At 48.5% G+C, this 15,664-nt stretch overlaps 1 protein-coding gene across 6 annotated transcripts in view; it reads right to left on the bottom strand.

The window, feature by feature from the left end:
* The window catches only part of EXOC6B (exocyst complex component 6B), a 329,969-nt gene that overhangs the window by 259,963 nt on the left and 54,342 nt on the right, over positions 1 to 15,664 (bottom strand). For all 6 annotated transcript variants that reach the window (XM_051798180.1, XM_051798176.1, XM_051798177.1 and 3 more), the window contains exons 3-6: positions 10,454 to 10,501; positions 9,838 to 9,928; positions 9,695 to 9,740; positions 5,330 to 5,534 (exon numbers count right to left, since the gene is read on the bottom strand). In XM_051798180.1, the coding sequence (XP_051654140.1) occupies positions 5,330 to 5,534; positions 9,695 to 9,740; positions 9,838 to 9,928; positions 10,454 to 10,501 (390 nt within the window). The remainder of the gene's footprint in view (positions 1 to 5,329; positions 5,535 to 9,694; positions 9,741 to 9,837; positions 9,929 to 10,453; positions 10,502 to 15,664) is intronic.

Below are 15,664 nucleotides of genomic sequence, written 5' to 3'. Positions count from 1 at the left end.
TCTCCTCCTTTCCCTACTCATCCACAAGATTTTTCTAAGCCCAGCTGCATTTTGATCCTGGGAAAATTTCTATACTGGGGAAAATTTCTATACTGGGACAGTGGCAGCTCATGGACCCACATGGGATTTAGGAATCTTTGTCCAAGCTCTTTGCAGGCACGAGAGGCCACATTAAACACTTGGAGGAGGCACTTGGGATCTACTTGAGTGGCTCTCAGTGAGCTCTGACCTGCAGGGACGGAGCGAAGCGCGGGAAGGCATCCAAACCCTGGATCTGAATCCCTGATTTCACAGACATGGTTGTCTTTCTATGGAGCTGCTGTTAATCCACGCTCTGAAGCGTTTCATCTTCTCCAGCTGACGGTCAGAACTGGATTCCTCCCAATATCCAAGCAGCACTTCAGTTCTGAACAGCACTGGGCAATGTTTTGCCTCATTTTTTGTTGCCTGGAGAGAGACTGCGGATTCACCATCCCTGGAAGTGCCCAAGGCCAGGTTGGACAGGGCTTGGAGCAACCTGAGCAAGTGGAAGGTGTCCCTACCCATGGCAGAGGGGTGGAACAAGATGATGTTTAAAATCCCTCCCAACCTAAACCATTCCATGACTTTTTAAGTGCCACACTCACACCCCCAGGTTGATATTTGCTGCCAGTGAGGGAAAAGACACACCAACCTCACTGTGACACTGCTCAGAGGTGACACAGACACCAGTATCTGTTGGCAGGAAGAGCAAATACCACCTTCAAACCAGCACAGCTGAAACTCCAACCTGTTCAAACTCTGCATTGACCCCTTGGAGCTCACACCAGATTCCCACCTATTAAATATCGAGTTCGACGCCGCATCCGAGCGACGCCAATAAAATAAAACTCCTGCTTCGCCTCCATCTCTGCGAGAGGATATTTTGGCTGCCCCAACAACTTGATCCACTAATGGCTTTTGGATGGGTTATTCTTGGCCCACTCACCGTGCTCGCCCTGGAAGCCCCATCCCAAGTGACCTCCCTGCACATGCCCGGCATATTTCAGCCATTAAACGAGATAATAAACCCCCCAGACCGGATATCAGCAAGTGTTAATAAGATGTAATTCGTTCCTGGCAAGCCCAGGACTCAGATCCTTATTAAAAAAAAAAAGAAACAAAAAAAAAAAAAACAAAAAACCTGAAACTGAACCAACAAACCCAAAACACACACACAGGTTCACGGGGCCAAAGTCCAGCAGGAGTTCAAGTGCGCGGGGCCACTTTCATCCGCGTAATTAAGAACAAGATCTGGAACGCGGCGAATTCCCCCGGAACCAAAGGTAATAAAACTCAGATTTATAAAAAAAAAAAAAACCAAAACAGGAGGGAAGGAGCTCATCGTTTGTACAGTGAGGCTCCAGGGTTTCTCCACGTGCTGCGAGATCCCTCCAGTCCAGCTGACCCCGGGAATGTCTCACTTGACTGCAGCCCGCCACGGGCTTCCTCTCCAAGGAGAGTTCCCCTCATCCAGCTCCCCCCATCCAGTTCTTCCTATTCAGCTCCCTCTCATCCAGTTCTCCCCCTTCAACTCCCCCTCATCCAGCTGTCCCCATCTTGTGCTTCCTCCTGCTCCCCCCATCCAGCTCCCTCCATCCAGCTCTTCCTATCCTGCTCCCCCTCATCCTGCTCTCCCCATTCAGCTCCCCACATCCAGCTGCCCCCCCTCCAGCTCCCCCTCATCCAGCTCTCCCCAATCCACCTACCTCCCATCCAACTCCCCATATCCAGCTCCCCCCATCCCATTCCCTCTATCCCCCTCCCCCCATCCAGCTCCCCCCATCCCATTCCCTCTATCCCCCTCCCTCCATCCAGCTCCCCCTCATCCAGTTCCCCCCATCCTGCTCCCCCATCCCATTCCCTCTATCCCACTCCCCCATCCCGCTCCCCCTCATCCCACTCCCTCCATTCAACTCCCCCCATCCCACTCCCCCTTCATCCCACTCCCTCCATCCAGTTCCCCCCATCCCATTCCCTCTATCCCACTCCCTCCATCCAGTTCCCCTCCATCCCGTTCCCCCTCATCCTATTCCCTCTATCCAACTCCCCCCATCCAGCTCCCCCTCATCCAGCTCCCCCTCATCCCATTCCCTCCATCCAGCCCCCCCCATCCCACTCTCCCTCATCCCACTCCCTCCCTCCATCCAGCTCCCCCCATCCACCTCTCCCCCATCCAGTTCCCCCCAGTCCTTGACTCCCGGCCAGAAACAGCGACGGCTCCGAGCGCTCCAAGACAGATCCTTCTGATTATCACAAAATGAAATTTTCAGCTCTTGTCATCGTCGGCCTCAGATTTGTAATGTTACAAAAACACCATTTCCTCTCCCCATTGTATCAAGGCCTCTTCCATTCCCGCTGGTGAAATCAAACAATTTTAAAAGAATTTATATGATGCTAATTTAAACCGAATGGATGGAGCTGCCAATCGCAGTTCCCCTGACTCTCCAGGCCTCCTGCCAGCTCGGCTCCCGTTCCAGGGCCGTTATCCATCACAACCAGCAGACCGAGGAAAAGGACCCGGCGACGCAAGACGCGATCCCGGCGATCCTGGTAGGGGAGACCCTGCCCCTGGCTGTCGGCACGGCCACGGGAAGTGACCCCACGCAACCAGAGGCTCCAAAACCTTCAGCTCTCACTTCTCCATCCGTGGGGCAGCTCGGGGGGGGTTTCTGTCCAGGAATAAACCTGCTCAAATTCCAGTATCGCTCCAAGTCGGCTTGTGGAAGTGGAAGTGGTCAGTTGAGTTTCATCCACAATCCAGCCACGGAGTCCAAGTTGGGAGACAACTCTGCTCCCACAAAGGGTGAAGGAAACCCCTTGTCAAAGCTGCAAATCCCTCTCATAAACCAACAGAAAAGCGGGATTTGGGGGAGACTGAAGATGTAAAATTCCCTGTGTCGTCTGTAGGCAAATTAAAGACAAAGGGCTGGAGAGGGACTTGGGACAAGGGATGGAGGGACAGGACAAGGGGGAATGGCTTCAGACAGAGGGCAGAGTTAGATGGGATACTGGGAAGGAATTCCTGGCTGGGAGGGTGGGGAGGCCCTGGTACAGGTTGTCCAGAGAAGCTGTGGCTGCCCCTGGATCCCTGGAAGTGTCCAAGGACAGGTTGGAGCAACCTGGGCTAGTGGAAGGTGTCCCTGCCCATGGCAGGGGGTGGGACTGGATGGGCTTTAAGTTCCCTTCCAACCCAAACCATTCCATGATTCCCTGAAAACCATGCACAAGTTGTCCCACAGGTCTATCAGCCACAGGATGAAGAACCAACTTTCCCTCCCCTTTATTTCCAGCTGGTTTCACTCCCTGCTCCCAGTTCCTGTATCTGGGCAGAGCAGGAGCAGCCACTTCCCACCAATCCCCCAGTGCCTCTCCTGGTTTGCAGGAGGCAAATGTTGTGAGGAGGAGGAGGAAGGGTCAGAACTGGTGAGGAAAACACCAGGACAGCCCACAAGATTCCTTTGGAGCAAGAGATGGAGAATCAACAGAGCTCCAGGCAGAGTGTGAGCTCTCCCCTGGAGCAGGAGGGACGGGAAGAACGAGAAGAAGCGGATCATGGATCATGGATGCGGAAGAGATGGAAACACAAAGCTACAGAAGCAACTCTGGGCAGAAGAAACCAAAAAAAGGAATTGGGAATTATGGAATTTTTTTTTAAATTGGTCACACAGAAACGTGGGTGGACTTGAAGATCTCACCCATCAAAGCCACCAGGGGCCAGGAGGTTGAAATGTCTCTCCCAGAACCATGAGCATGAAATGGGAAACTGGAAGACAACACAACATCTGCACCCTTACATGTGTCTAAAATTGCTAAATATCCTTAAGAGAACTTAAATGTATTTATTTATTTAAAGAGTATATTTGCTGGTATTGACTGATCACCAAACAAATGAATCTCCTATTCCTTTCCAGCCAGCAATCACAGAATCATTTATGTTGGGAAAGACCTCCAAGATCATCAAACCCAACCGAGATCATCAAACCCAACCGAGATCATCAAACCCAACCGAGATCATCAAACCCAACCGAGATCACCAAACCCAACCGAGATCATCAAACCCAACCGAGATTATCAAACCCAACCGAGATCACCAAACCCAACCGAGATCACCGAACCAAGAACCTTCCAAAAACACTCTGCCTGTCACAAAATGAACAAAAACAGAGCAGTTTTATAAACAGTTCTGGGTAAATCTGACACCTGGAGCCCCCCAGCCACTTGTGGAACACTTGTGGCTCCACCAAACCACGTCCAGGTCATGGTGTGTTTTTCTCCACGTTCAGAAAGACGGGTTTGGTTTGAATAAAAAGGTTTGCTGAAAGTCTCAGATGCCAGGTGGCATCTCCCCACACCTCTATGACACAATATAAGGCTCGGTTTGCTTTCCCAAAATACCAGAAAGCAGCTGAGAAGACAACAAGGCATGGGGAAAACGGGAAATTAAATCAATTAATAGAAATCCTCCAGGATGGGGTTTATAAGACAGAAAATTGAACCTCTAACCATAAACAGCACCACCTTATCACCTCGTGAAAAATTATGGCAAGAGCCCTTCCCATAAATCAACACATCCCAGCCATCCATCACTATCAGAGGAAGTGTTTTACTGCTCATACGAGGTAACATTTCACTGCCAGCGGATTTGAATTTCATCAAAGTAGCAAAGTTCTTTTTAAGAGCCACTGGGAGCTTTGCTCCCTCGCTGTGACAAGATAAACTGTGCTGAAACTCAAAACTAGAATATTAAATAGGAGTGGGAAGAGGCAATTCTGATTTAACACCCACACGGGGATGTTCAATTCATCAGGTTCATCTTTTACAGGCACCAAGTGCTGGGTAAAGGCAATCCAGCCCCAATCCAAGTTTACCCAGCATTTAAAAATCAGTTTAAGATGCAAAATAAATTAAATTCAGTGCTTGAACTCCTACTGCTTTACTCCAAACTGGGAAATCAGCACTGGTGTCTCCGGTTCTTCCAGTTCTAACCAGGCACAGCAGAACAAATGCTAAGTGGAAAATATGAGTTTCAAACACCAACTGCACCTCCCAGATTCCAGGTTACTAAGAACCTACAGCAAAATCCAGGTGGGAGAAGACAACGAGGAAACTGGATCATCACTTTGCAACAGCACAAAAAAATCAGGATAAAAAAAATCCAGGAGCAACCACAGAAGGAAGAACCACAGCAAAATTACCCCAAAATTCAATTTACTGCCTTGGGAGTGGAAAAGCAGAACTCTGAGATGACTGAACCACCATCCCCCTCCCAAAAAGCCCCCTGGAGTGTGTGCACACAAACCAGCCCTACCTGTTTCATGGCCGTCTCTCCAATCTTGTCCGAATGCTTCCGGATGCTCTCCAGGAAATCCTTGAGGTCTGACATGGACACCTCCTTGATCTCCTCCCGCAGCTTGGGGATGTTATCCACCATGATCTTGCAGAAGCGGTAGTGGCTCACCTGGGGCAGGTACGTGTGCTCCAGGTGCTCCAGGGTCTTCAGGGCAGGGTAGTGCCTGGGGAGAGCAAGGAAGGGATGTGTGGAGCCACTTCCACCCCACTTTCCCCCAAAGAAGGTGCATTAACTGGAAATTATCAATAAAACTAAGAATTTCAGCTCTGGAACCACAGAATCGTGGCATGGTTTGGGTTGGAATGGTTCTTAAAGACCACCCAGTTCCATCTCCTGCAGGGATATCTTCCAGGTGCTCCAGGGTTTTCAGGGCAGGGTAGTGCCTGGAGTGAGCAAGGAAGGGATGTGTGGAGCCACTTCCACCCCACTTTCCCTCAAAAAAGGTGCATTAACTGGAAATTAGGCAATCTAACTAAGAATTCCAGCTCTGCAACTTTACAATAATGGAATGCTTTGGGTTGGAAGGGACCTTAAAGATAACCCAGTTCCAACCCTGTCATGGGCAGGGACACCTTCCAGGTGTTCCAGGGCCTTCAGTGCAGGGTAGTGCCTGGGGAGAGCAAGGAAGGGATGTGTGGAGCCACTTCCATCTCACTTTCCCTCAAAAAAGGTGCTTTAACTTAAATTAGTCAATAAAACTAAGAAGTCCAGCTCTGGAACCACAGAATCATGGCATGGTTTGGGTTGGAATGGTTCTTAAAGACCACCCAGTTCCATCTCCTGCAGGGATATCTTCCAGGTGCTCCAGGGTTTTCAGGGCAGGGTAGTGCCTGGAATGAGCAAGGAAGGGATGTGTGGAGCCACTTCCATCCCACTTTCCCTCAAAAAAGGGTGAATTAACTGGAAATTAGGCAATCTAACTAAGAATTCCAGCTCTGCAACTTTACAATAATGGAATGCTTTGGGTTGGAAGGGACCTTAAAGATGACCCAGTTACAACCCTGTCATGGGCAGGGACACATTCCAGGTGCTCCAGAGTCTTCAGGGCAGGGTAGTGCCTTGAGAGAACAAGGAAGGGACATGTGGAGCCACTTCCATCCTATTTTCCCCCCAGAAAAGGTGCATTAACCATAATATAAGTCAATATGTTTCTCTCCCTGTGCACAATGAATTCCTTTGTATTTCAGTCGTGCCCAACGGCCTTAAATTTTACACTCCCTTTCTGCAGAAAAGCAAATTTCAGAGCCTGACACGTGATGCTAAATGGAAAATTTGCCTAAGAAATTAATTCTTCTCAAATTCCCACCCATCTTTTCCACTTTGGAAAGTGGGAATCCACAGGATTTTCCTTTTTACTGGAATATGGAACCGCCCTGAATGGAGATATAAGATTCAAGATCCTCCTCCTGTTCTGACCAAAAATCTGATCAAAGGCAACACAAAATGACCAGGGAACCATTTAGGAAGCATCAACAGTGGAAAATAAATATAAAATACATAAAATATATTTAAGACCAACCCCAGGTCAGTCACCTCAAGGGTGAATTAAGGAAATTTTAGCTGATTACACACAGAGTGAACCCTGTTCACCAGAACCCACCACTCACACCTTGAATTTTGGGGGGAGAAACAGTGTTCAGCCAGAAGAAACAGACTGGCACCAGTGAAAACAACCTGCCACTCAAATTCCCACCCAAAATAATTCCTGCCTGAACCCCAGGCAGCTCCACAGGGGAGTTATTCCAACCAGAGTGGCCCGTCCTGCTCCCAAAAGCAGAAGTCAAACAGATTAACCCCATAACCCAACTGGTGTTTACACTGGGAAAGGAGTAAAAAACCACTTGAACTAAAAATCAAAACTTTCTGGAGAGAAATTTGGGAGTGCAGGGAAAGCAAGGAATTCATCCAGAGGAATAAACACACGTTGGGGAGGGTTTTATATATTTTAGGGCGTTGTTTGGGCCCGGGTCACATCCCCTGACACCTCTGAGCAGCCTCCCAGAGGGGGACATTTCTTTCCCAGCTCTGAATCCCAGGAGCACTCCCTGAGTGGGAGGAGCAGGATTTGGATTTATCAAAATCCTGGTTTGTTTTTTTTTTCCTGGAAAGACCCAGGCTCTGCTTGAGGGAACAGCTCTACAGGGGCTTCTCAGCTCCAAGCAGGATGAAGAGCTCCCATGGAATCCATGAATGTTCTCATGAAGCATCTCAAGCCCACAAGGAAGCCAGAGAGGGAATCTGCATCAGGAACTGTAGAGACAGGACAAGGGGGAATGGTTTCCCAATAGAAAACTGGAGATTTAGATGGGATATTGGGAAGGAATCCTTGGTTGGGAGGCCCTGGCACAGGTTGCCCAGAGAAGCTGTGGCTGCCCCTGGATCCCTGGAAGTGTCCAAGGCCAGGTTGGATGGGGCTTGGAGCAACCTGGGATAATGGAACATGTCCCTGCCCATGGCAGGGGGTTGGATTATCTTTATGGTTGGATTATCTTTAAGGTTCCTTCCAACCCAAACCATTCTGGGATTTTATGATTCTGTTTCTTACTGTTGGAGACCACATGGACACGAGAAGTGACCTAGGAGGAAACAAAACAGACTTGATCCCTCCAAAGTCCTGCAGAGCCAGGAGGGAAATCTCTGGAGACAGAGATTTTGAGGTTTCCCATCCTTTTCCACATGTGTCTCAGCCGTGGGAGAAAAGCTCTTTCTGTCCCTTCCTTAAATTCTGGACAATGGGGGAAGAAAACCTTTCCCTCCATTTCTTCTGCTGGTTCCTGTCACTCCCCTGGGATCAGATTATTCTTCATTCTCCACCTCCAGCTCGTGGCCACAGGTTTTGGGTTAAAAACATCACCCAACTCATTCTGTTTGCCCTGGGAGAATGAAACTTGGGAGGGTTTATTAACCCCAAATACAAACCCTATGAGTCCTCCAAGACTGTGCACCCAAAACCCACCCCCTTGGTGCCCATCCTGAAGTGATTTATAAGTGACACTGGGTGCAGAAATAAAAATACTTCACATGCTGTGCTGCATTTGGTGGATGAAGCCACCAAATCCAGACAAAGAAAGAAGGGGGGGGAAAAAACAGCCCAGGGTTCAGATATTCCTTAAATGTGGCTTTCAGCTTCTATTTGTTTCAAAATGAACCAACACCAAAAAAAAAAAAAAAAAAGATGGAATTCTTAGAAGCAGATTTTGGAAACGCTCTCCAGAGCAGGGAATGGGGCAGCATGTGGATTCCCTGCAGGAGTTCCCAGGGTTGTGCTCAGCTCCAGCTCCCACCCCACGTCTGTCAGCGGAGAAGCCCCTCTCTGTTCCTATAAACACACTAAAAACACTTGGCCAAACTCCCCCCTGCCCTGCTCTGCCCTGAGCCATCCTGGGGCACAGAGAGGAGCTTGGGGAACAGCTCTGGGAGCTCCTAAAGCTCCTCCAACCAGCCCAACTTCCATGAGTTCCCCTGATCTGTTTGCCCAAGGACCCCGGCGGGGAGCAGAGGCGGGAGGGGAGGTGTAAAAACAACCCCCTCATCCCATTAGTTATCGCCTTGTTCCAAACATCTGGCTCCTTCTGTGCTGTTCCCATGATGGATGGCAGGCACCAGCCAGGGATCCCACTGCTCTCCCTGCCTGGCATCCAGCTGGAGCCACGTTTCCAGCCTCCCTCCTTCCAGCAGCTGCTCTTTGCCCAATTTGCCACCCCCAGGGCTCCCGAGTCACTCCGTGCCGCTTAAACAAACCATCCCCCAGGATTCCAGCAAACATCCCAGGCCGTGGTTTAATCCTTCATGCAACAGATGCAGGGTGGGGAAAATTCTGGATTTACAGCTCACGGTTTCAGAGACACCAAGCCCCTGGAGCTCAGTTCACTCTCCTGAAGAGTTATTTCTACTGCAAAATAAGATTTCTCCCCAACTTCCACCGTCCTGATGTTTCCAGGTGTTTGGCTTCCACCCATGTTCATTGGAATCTCTCAGGTTATATTAGAACTGTCATATATTAGATTACACACCATGGCATTCACAGAATAAAATTTAGTTGATAACATGCATTGATTGCATGCACAACAACAGGGAGCTTCCACAAAAAAACAAGGAATATCCACTTCATTCCAAAACCTAACACAAAACAAAATCCGAGCCTGCTGCCATCCCAATTCCTGGAGGGAATGAGCAGGACTGTGAGAAGAACCAGCCAAAAAATCAGAGGAGTTAACCTGGAAAGGCTGATTTTGGAAGCTCTGGGAACCTCTTGAATTTACTCAGCCCCAAAACAACTGTTTGGATAATAATAAAACACCCGTAAACCGACACAAAATTTACCTCTTGGATTTCATCTGCTCCCGCAGTTTGCTGTACATCTCCAGCACTGGAAAGAGAAGGGAAACAACAGAAGCCTTGAGCACAAAGCAAAGAGCTTGGGAATTCAAACAAACACAAGGCAGGAGCAACTGGAGATTCCTCACCGGGAAGACACAGCGTGAGTTTATCAACCGTCGCCGAAATGTTCCTCTGTTGCAACCGGCACTGCTTCAGCTCTTCCATGGCTATTATCAGCTTTGGGAAGGGGAAAAAAAATCCCATTGAACACCATAAACACTTGTCATGACCACCCAAACTGTGGGGTGATCACAAAGCCTGCTCTGATAACCAGGGAGCCCAGGGGAGTTGCTGGAAGAGGGAGCACAGGCAGCTCCGGGTTCTTCCAGCAGAAACGTTCCCTGAATTTCAACTCAGGAAGCAGTAAAACCAAAGCCATCGGCACACCAGCCTGGGAGCACGTCCTGGGAATTCCAATAGAATTGTTTCCCCCTTCCCATTTTAGTCATCTCTTCCCTGCTCCCCTCTCCAAGTGGCTCTTTTCGGGTTCTCAAAGCCAGGATGTGGCTGCTCGTTCCCAAGGGGATTCTTCCCGAACTAACAGGGATTTTTAAAGGCTCAGCCTCCAACAGAAAAACCTGGGTGAAACAAGGATTCAAGGCCAGGTTGGAGTGGGTTTGGAGCAACCTGGGATAGTGGAGATGGTCTTTGTGGTCCCTTCCAACCCCAACCATTCCATGATTCCATGAAAGGACCACTTACTTCTTTCCCTTCATTCTGCAGCTTCCGGTTGGTGTCCGTCACTTGGTTCTGCAGGAATATTGGGGAGAAAAGACAAAGCCCATCAAAAAATCAGGACAACAGTTTTCCCATAAAACCAAACTGCACATAAACACCATCACTCCTCACCCAACCTCCCATTCCATGGAAAAAAAGTTGTTTAGTGGCTCATTTCACACGGGATGCCAAGAGTCATGCAGCAAATACAAGGATTTCCCTCCCTGCCACTGGAGAGGAGTAAAAAGCAACAGGAGTTAAAACTGTGGCATGGAAGCCACAAAATCCTGCAGTTTTCATGGATCCAACTTTCTACCAGATGGTCACATGGATTCTCATCTTAAAAGTCAGTGGAGGAATTAAATGCCCTTCCCAACACCAAATAAATTACAGTTAGGTTTTAATTCCTTGATATCACAGTGAGAAAGAACTTTTCAACATGGGCTTTACCTATAAATAATTATTTATATTTATGTAAACACCTAGAAAACTTCCTTTTAGATCTTTAGATGCATCTTCCACTGGTTCCCTTCTCCTGCCTGGTAGAAAAAGGTATTTTTATATACCTGGGATAAAAAAGGGCTGTATTTCCTTCTCTAAACCCTCTTTCTGTATTATCCCATCAAGCTGGGACTCATAGTTGAAAAAATTCCCACTTGGTAAACCTGTAGTTCCCTGGACTAGGAAGAGTCCACCACTCCAGCCCTTCCCAGCCCCGGGCATGAGGTGACTCAGTGAAGACCCACGAGAGAACAAAGTGGATTTTTGGACTCATCAGGATGGAAAATTAGCAGTTCACCCATTATTTGGCCAACAAGTAGGAAAACTACTTTGGGAATTCTTCTGAACACTCATCCAAGTCCAGACAAGAGCAGGTTTGTAAACAGAGACACCATCTGCTAAAAAAACTACACCAGCTTCCAAGCAAACATGCCCAGCTCCAGGTCTCCAGTAAAAGCAGACAATTCCCAAGGTAAATCCAGCAGGACCGCTCAGGATTCAGGTGCCTCACATCAGTCTAAAACTATCAAGCCATAAAACTACTTTTTTTCCCCATAGATTATTCCTTTCACAGCCACTGAAGTTGTAAATATTCGTTTCCAGGCTCGCCTCTGTCTCTCGGAGGTTCCTGGTTTTCCACAGGCTCACCATAGGGTGGGAGTTGCTCCTGGATTTCTGTCAGAGCTCATTCCTGCATGTTTTCAGGAGTTCTGCTCATTCCAGAAGCAGAACCTTCGTCAGAGTTTGGACAAGAGCACCAACTGGGCCACGGAGCTCCCTGAGGATATTCGGGAGCGTGAGATCACAAAAAACAACCTGAGACCTTTGTTTCCTTTTCAACAATGATGGAAACAAGCTGACTTTTTAAGAAATTTAACCCCAGTGAAGGAATGTCATGCAGTGATCTCCAATGATCCACCAGAACGTGGATGGTGCAGGAGCAGCAGCAAAGGCAGAGCAAAGGAATATTATCAGGAATAGTGTGGAAAATTCCTTCCTGGAAAGGGTTGTCCAGCCCTGGCACAGCTGCCCAGGGCAGGGGTGGAGTCCCCATCCCTGGAAATGTCCAAAAAACACATGGATGTGGCCCTTGGGGACATGACTCAGTGGTGGACACGGTGGTGGTGTCGGGTTGATGGTTGGACTTGATGACCTCAAAAGTCTTTCCAACCTTGATGATTCCAAGATCTCCTTCCTTTTTGAGTGCACCACAAGGCAAACACAGTTCAGACAGGAGGGGAGCTTTCTATTAACATTCATAAATTTGATCCAGGATCCATTTTCTTCCCTGCTGGATCTCCCACACTGATCCAGCCTCCACCAGGTCATCTCCCACTGTGTTGCCTCAACGAGCAGAGCCATCAAACCTCACAAGTTTCCTCTTATTTTAACACCGGCCACGCCGGTTTTTAAGCCTCCCATGATGCAAGAAAGAGGAATCATCCCATGATTTCCCCACACACACTTTCTCCACAGCATCTGCCTCACATCTCTCCCCCTCCTGCAGTAGCTTCAGCTCTCCTGGCTCTTTGCCCTCTGCCAAAACTGCTCATTTCCTTCATGATGTACCGAGATTTTTTACGAGCGGGAGCGCAGCATCTCTTCCAAAGATTACTTTATTTGCTTATATCCTGAAAAATCCCACCAGGAAAAAGGAATCCATGTAGGGTAATTTAAAACTGCTCCTAAAATAATGCCAAGGCTGTACTAGTGTTCTATTAAAATTACATATCAATCCCAGCTCCAGGAAAAAAAAAAAAGCCAGGAGACCGTCTGTCCTTGCACACTCCGAGTTTTTTCAGGGGGCAGGGAGTCGTGTTTTGGTTTGTTCTTAAAGTCTCCATAAAAAAAAAAAAAAGAAAGATATGATTATTTATACAGACTCTCTGTAGCCAAGTGGAGGCTTTTCAGATGAGGAGATCTGATAATCTAAGGCAGACTCCCAGCGAGGGGGGACAGACAACAGGTGGGAACACGGGAAGGATGAGACGCCGGGATCATGTGAGGGGCTTATGGGATGCTCCAGTTGTTACTTCATCAATCTACTCATGGAACACGTGGCACAGAGAAGGGGTTGGGGGCTTTAACAACACTCTGAGATCATTTAGAGGGTGTCTAAAGTGAGGAGCAAGAGGAGTAAAGGGCGCTGGAGAGGAATCCTGGGAATGGACCTAAGAGCACCGGCGTGACCCTGCAGGGATGTGCCGACTCCATTCCCTGTCCTACACCCACCTGCCACTGACTTCCACCTCCCAAAGGAAGGGAGAGCAACTACAGAGTGATCCTTCCAATTGGCAACTCATGAACTTCCCAGTCTGGGTTTGTTATCCACCACCTCAGCCCTTCTCCCCCCACTAACCCAATCCCTATGGGAATCCAGTGCTGGGCTCTGAGGGCATCTCCACACGCTGGGGCAGTGAGATCCCTGCTTGGTTTTGCACAGGTGAAGGTGAGATTCCCTGAGCTCCAAGCCAGCTCCTTATTTTAATCAGATCTGCCTTCATCTGGATGCACCAACCAATAAAAATTGCTCCCTTCTCATTTTCTCCCTCCCATAACTCAGAACTTCAAAGAATTCCAGAATGGGTCAGGCTGAGAGGGACCACGGCGGGTCAGCTGGTCCAGCAGGGCCATCCCAGAGCACATGGCACAGGATTGTGTCCAGATGGGTCTGGAATATCTCCAGTGAGGAGACTCCACACCCTCTCTGGTCTCTGTTCAGTGCTCTACCAGGTAAAGTTCTTCCTCACGTCCAGGTGGAACTTCCTGGGCATCAGTTCCTGCCCATTCCTCCTGTGCCATTACTGGGCACCATGAGCAGAGCCTGGTTCTGTCCTCTGCCCCCTCCCTGCAGGCATTGCCAGACATGGATGAGGTCCCTTCAGTGTCTCCTCTGGAGGCTGAACAGCCCCAGCTCCCTCAGCCTTTCCTGCTCCCAGAGATGTTCCACCCCTTCATCATCTTTGTCCCCCTCCACTAAAAACATTCCTGAACCATTTCCCTGCTGACCAAAAAAATCCCCAATCCCCATCAACTGCAAGGACTTCAAAGAAGGAAAGTGAGAATGAGATGGTTGGAAAGCACAACCCCCTGGGATGGATTTGGGGCTGCCTGGCTTTCAGAGGACAAGGTTAGAGAAGAACATTCCCACGACCTGGAGAAGGCTGGGGGGGAACTTGTGACTCTGCAACTCCCTGACAGGAGGGGGGTGCTGGGGGGGGGTCGGGCTCTGCTCCCAAAAATAATGTGACAAGACAAGGGGAAACAGCCTCAAGTTGCACCAGAAGAGGTTTAAGTTGGATATTAGGGAAAATTTCTTCATGGAAAGGGCTGTCCAGCCCTGACACAGCTGCCCAGGGCAGGGGTGCAGTTCCCATTCCTGCAGGGATTTAAAATCCCTGTGGATGTGGCACTTGGGGACAGGGGTCAGTGGTGGCCTTGGCAGTGTTGGAGATTGGTTGGACTGGATGATCTCAGAGGGCTTTTCCACCCCAAACAATCCTGTGATTCTACAAAACCAAGAAGGAATAATCCATTTTTTATGCCTGACAGGTCAAAAAGCAGTAGAACAAAAAAAAGACTTTTCATCCACATGACCAGAGTTTCCCAGAGAAGGAAGGAGAGTAGTACCTGGGGGAAGGCCAACATTGGAGAGGTGGGATAAAAATCCATCAAGAATGACACAGCTGAATCCCAGAATGGTTTAGGTTGGGAGAGACCTTAAAGCTCATCTCATTCCACCCCCTGCCATGGGCAGGGACACCTTCCACTGGCCCAGGTTGCTCCAACCTGGCCTGGGACACTTCCAGGGATCCAGGGGCAGCCACAGCTTCTCTGGGAAACAAGAAGAACTTGGATTGAATTGGGTGGATTAGGTGATTTCTTGAGGTTGCCACCAGCCCTGAGACTTTGGGATCCTTTGCACCTTGAGCCGTGTTTTCCAAGTCAAACCATCCTAATGTAAAACCCATCTCTGCCCTTTTAATTCCCACTGGATCCTTTATGGGATGGAACAGCCAAACTGGTCCGTGGTTTCCAAGACCCAGAAGTCCCACATATTTAAAGGACTGAGATCAGGTCACCACCATCCTGCTCACTCCCCAGTGAGGGAGAATGTGCAGTACAAGATGTGAAAACATTAAAGATGTATAACAAAAAAAAATCCTAAAGCATCGAGATTTCCCTTGTAAGTAAAAGGAAAGTCAGGTAAGAAATTAAAAGGAAAGAGAATTGCCAGAGCGAGGCTACATAGTTTTTAAAAAAGAGTAAGAAAATGCAAATAAAAAAAAAAAAAGGTTTGGTTTAAAAATGTTATGGTTTAAATATCATATAAATTAAGGAGATGCCTTTTAAAAAACACATCCCAAGTATTTTCAATTAAGTTATTTTATATATATATACATAAAGAGATGATTAATGGTGACCCAGAGCCTCCTGAAAACAACACAGTGTTGCCTCCTGCAGAAATCCATGGCAGGGGGGGCTCCTCTGCTCATCATGAAATCATAAATTCATTATGGTTGGAAAAGATCATCGAGTCCAACCATCCCCCAGCACTGCCAAGGCCACCACTGACCCCTGTCCCCAAGTGCCACATCCACAGGGATTTTAAATCCCTCCAGGGATGGGGATCCACCCCTGTCCCAGGCAGCTGTGCCAGGGCTGGACAGCCCTTTCCATGTAGACATTTTCCCT

The sequence above is a fragment of the Manacus candei genome, unplaced genomic scaffold (assembly GCF_025592945.1).
Source record: "Manacus candei isolate 608988 ecotype Guabito, Panama unplaced genomic scaffold, ASM2559294v1 h1tg000048l, whole genome shotgun sequence".
In the NCBI taxonomy this organism is placed as follows: domain Eukaryota; kingdom Metazoa; phylum Chordata; class Aves; order Passeriformes; family Pipridae; genus Manacus; species Manacus candei.
The sequence above is the reverse complement of the archived record's forward strand: the minus strand, read 5'-3'. Positions and strand labels throughout refer to the sequence as shown.